Below are 2,312 nucleotides of genomic sequence, written 5' to 3'. Positions count from 1 at the left end.
GGAGATTTTTCTAGAGTATTGGGTAGGCCCAATGTAGTCACAAGTGTCCTTAAAAGTGGACAAGGGAGGCTTAGAGATGTGGCCACAGAAAGAGGGTCAGAGGGATGTTATTTTGCTGGGTTTGAAGACAGAGGAAAGAAACTGCCAACCAAGAAATGTGGTGACCTTTAGAAGCTGGGGGAGGGGTGGGGGAAGGAAACAGATTCTCTCTAGAAGCCTCCAGAAGAGAACGCAGCCCAGCCAGTGCCCCCTTATTTCAGACCAGTGAGACTTGTGACCGTCTACAGACCCTAAAACCGTGAGATAGTCAATTTGCGTTGTTTTGAGCCACTAAATTCATCCCGATTTGTTACAGCAGCAATAGGAAACTCACACACGCTCTCAGGAAGCAGAGACAGCCTGGCTCAGGAACGAACTACAGTTCCAGGCAGCACAGGCCTGGGTTTCTTTGGCAATAAAACCTATTAGTTTATTTATTTTTTTTCTAGTTAAACTTGAGCATTCAACCAAGTGCTAATCCACAGAAAAGATGAGGAAAAATGGTGCAGAACCTTCTGAATTTCTGTGTGTGTGTGTGTGTGTGTGTGTGTGTGTGTGTGTGTAGAAGGTGTACAACTGAGAAGCTAATCTTTTTACCTCCCATTTTTGCTACATAGGAACATAGCATTATTTTCAGAAACTCAATCCCCTACTAGTGGTTCTGCAGTAATGTGATCTTAAAATCTGCGTTTTCAACTTCCTCTTATTTTTCCTTCCAAACATCCCTCTATGCTTTGAAAGTTCGGATAATCTCCTGAGATGATCTAAATCTAGAGAACCGAACTCCCAAATCATGCAGATTTTTGTACTCTGCCCTCAACACGGTTTAGAGAAGATTTGATAATATTTAATACAGTGGAATAGCAAAAGTCTAGAATTAGAAGGTGAGAAATTGAATTAGAAAGCTAGGACGCAGAATCACTAATGTGAGAATGTGAATAGATTTTCTGTGTAATTGTATACTTTTGCTTGTATGTTAGCTTTGTTTTAACAGGAGAAAAAAAATGCAAAAGATCTTCTGAGCAGGTTAATGTATTATGGACATGGACCCTTTTATGTGAAGATTTTCAGGATTTCCTTGGCATGAGGACATAACTAGCTGCCCGCTTAGAGATGAAATAGGTTGTGTGCAGCCCCGTTTCAGTACCTTTCCCCCAAATGACCATGAAATCTTACTTTTCTATCACGGAGTGAGATGAGTGGAGAGAACCCCCCAAAATCTGGTTGTGGAGTATGATATGATTATATCAGGAGTACAAGAAAGAAGAAGAAGAGACGGTTTGACCCATGGAATAAAATAAAAAATAGGACAGAAACACTTACCCTCATGTCTCCGTTCACAGTTTTTGGTGTGTGATTAAACGCATGGGCGGGGTCTTTGTTGTACACTTTGAGGAGCGATCTGTCTTGAATGTTCCTGGAATCGAAAACATCAATAACTATAGCAGACGATAGGAGCTTCACTCTGGCCATGTCTCTTGCCTGCCCTTAAGGACCCTTAACAGACAACCCAAGGGTTGTCTACAATAAGCCAGTCGAAAGTTCTTTTACCATAAGACAGGCAAACACAAACAAGGAAAAGAAGAAGAAAAATGACTTAAGCTTTCCTTTCCTTTTCTCGTTCCTCAGAAAAGAATTATACTTTCAGGACAGCTCTCCACCCAAACGTATCGGGTGGCATGAACTAACTTTGAAGGTCCCGAGCCTGGACTGCTAACGCTTTCAAAAACGATAAAGCTCCAATATTTACAATCCATTCAAAGAGATTTGGTTAATATTTAAATATTTGATGGTTTACTTTTCCCAAACGCCTGCTTTGCCGCTTATCTAATGAATGCACACAAAAGAAAAATGCTTTTTTTGTTTCTTTTTTTTTTGGCCTTCAAACACTCTCAGCAAGGGAAAGAAAATGTATCTGCAGCACAGAAAAAATAAAGGACCACAAAGATCAAAACTAATATCTTTACCATGCCTTTTTTTTTTCTTCCACAGTGAATTTTAAAAAAATACTTTTTCTGCATATAAACTGAATTACTGCTCATGAAGAAATAAAAGCAGATTCTTCTCTCCCCTTCTGAGCCCAGCTCTTAGAGTCAAGGAGTCAGACCGCAGCAAAAGAGAAGAGTCTCACCTTTGCTCAGAGTTTACCTTAAAATTGTGAATGTCTAGGAAGTCCTTCTCCCTCCATGTTCCGCATTCAGTAGAAGGGCCACCCACGGCCCCTTCAACCCCATCTACACTGCAATCCCTTTCACCGTGGCTCTGAGAAACGC

The 2,312-nt window shown here is 40.9% G+C and overlaps 1 protein-coding gene across 7 annotated transcripts in view; it reads right to left on the bottom strand.

Moving 5' to 3' along the window:
* Positions 1-1,452, bottom strand: part of KIAA1217 (KIAA1217 ortholog) — a 114,803-nt gene extending 113,351 nt beyond the window's left edge. For all 7 annotated transcript variants that reach the window (XM_012644355.1, XM_012644413.1, XM_012644364.1 and 4 more), the window contains exon 1: positions 1,363-1,452. In XM_012644355.1, the coding sequence (XP_012499809.1) occupies positions 1,363-1,368 (6 nt within the window). In that variant the 5' untranslated portion in view covers positions 1,369-1,452. The remainder of the gene's footprint in view (positions 1-1,362) is intronic.
* Positions 1,453-2,312: the final 860 nt, after the last annotated feature.

This window comes from Propithecus coquereli, unplaced genomic scaffold (assembly GCF_000956105.1).
Source record: "Propithecus coquereli isolate 6110/MARCELLA unplaced genomic scaffold, Pcoq_1.0 Scaffold103, whole genome shotgun sequence".
Lineage (NCBI taxonomy): Eukaryota > Metazoa > Chordata > Mammalia > Primates > Indriidae > Propithecus > Propithecus coquereli.
Note: the sequence above shows the minus strand (reverse complement) of the source record. Positions and strands in the feature narration are given on the sequence as shown.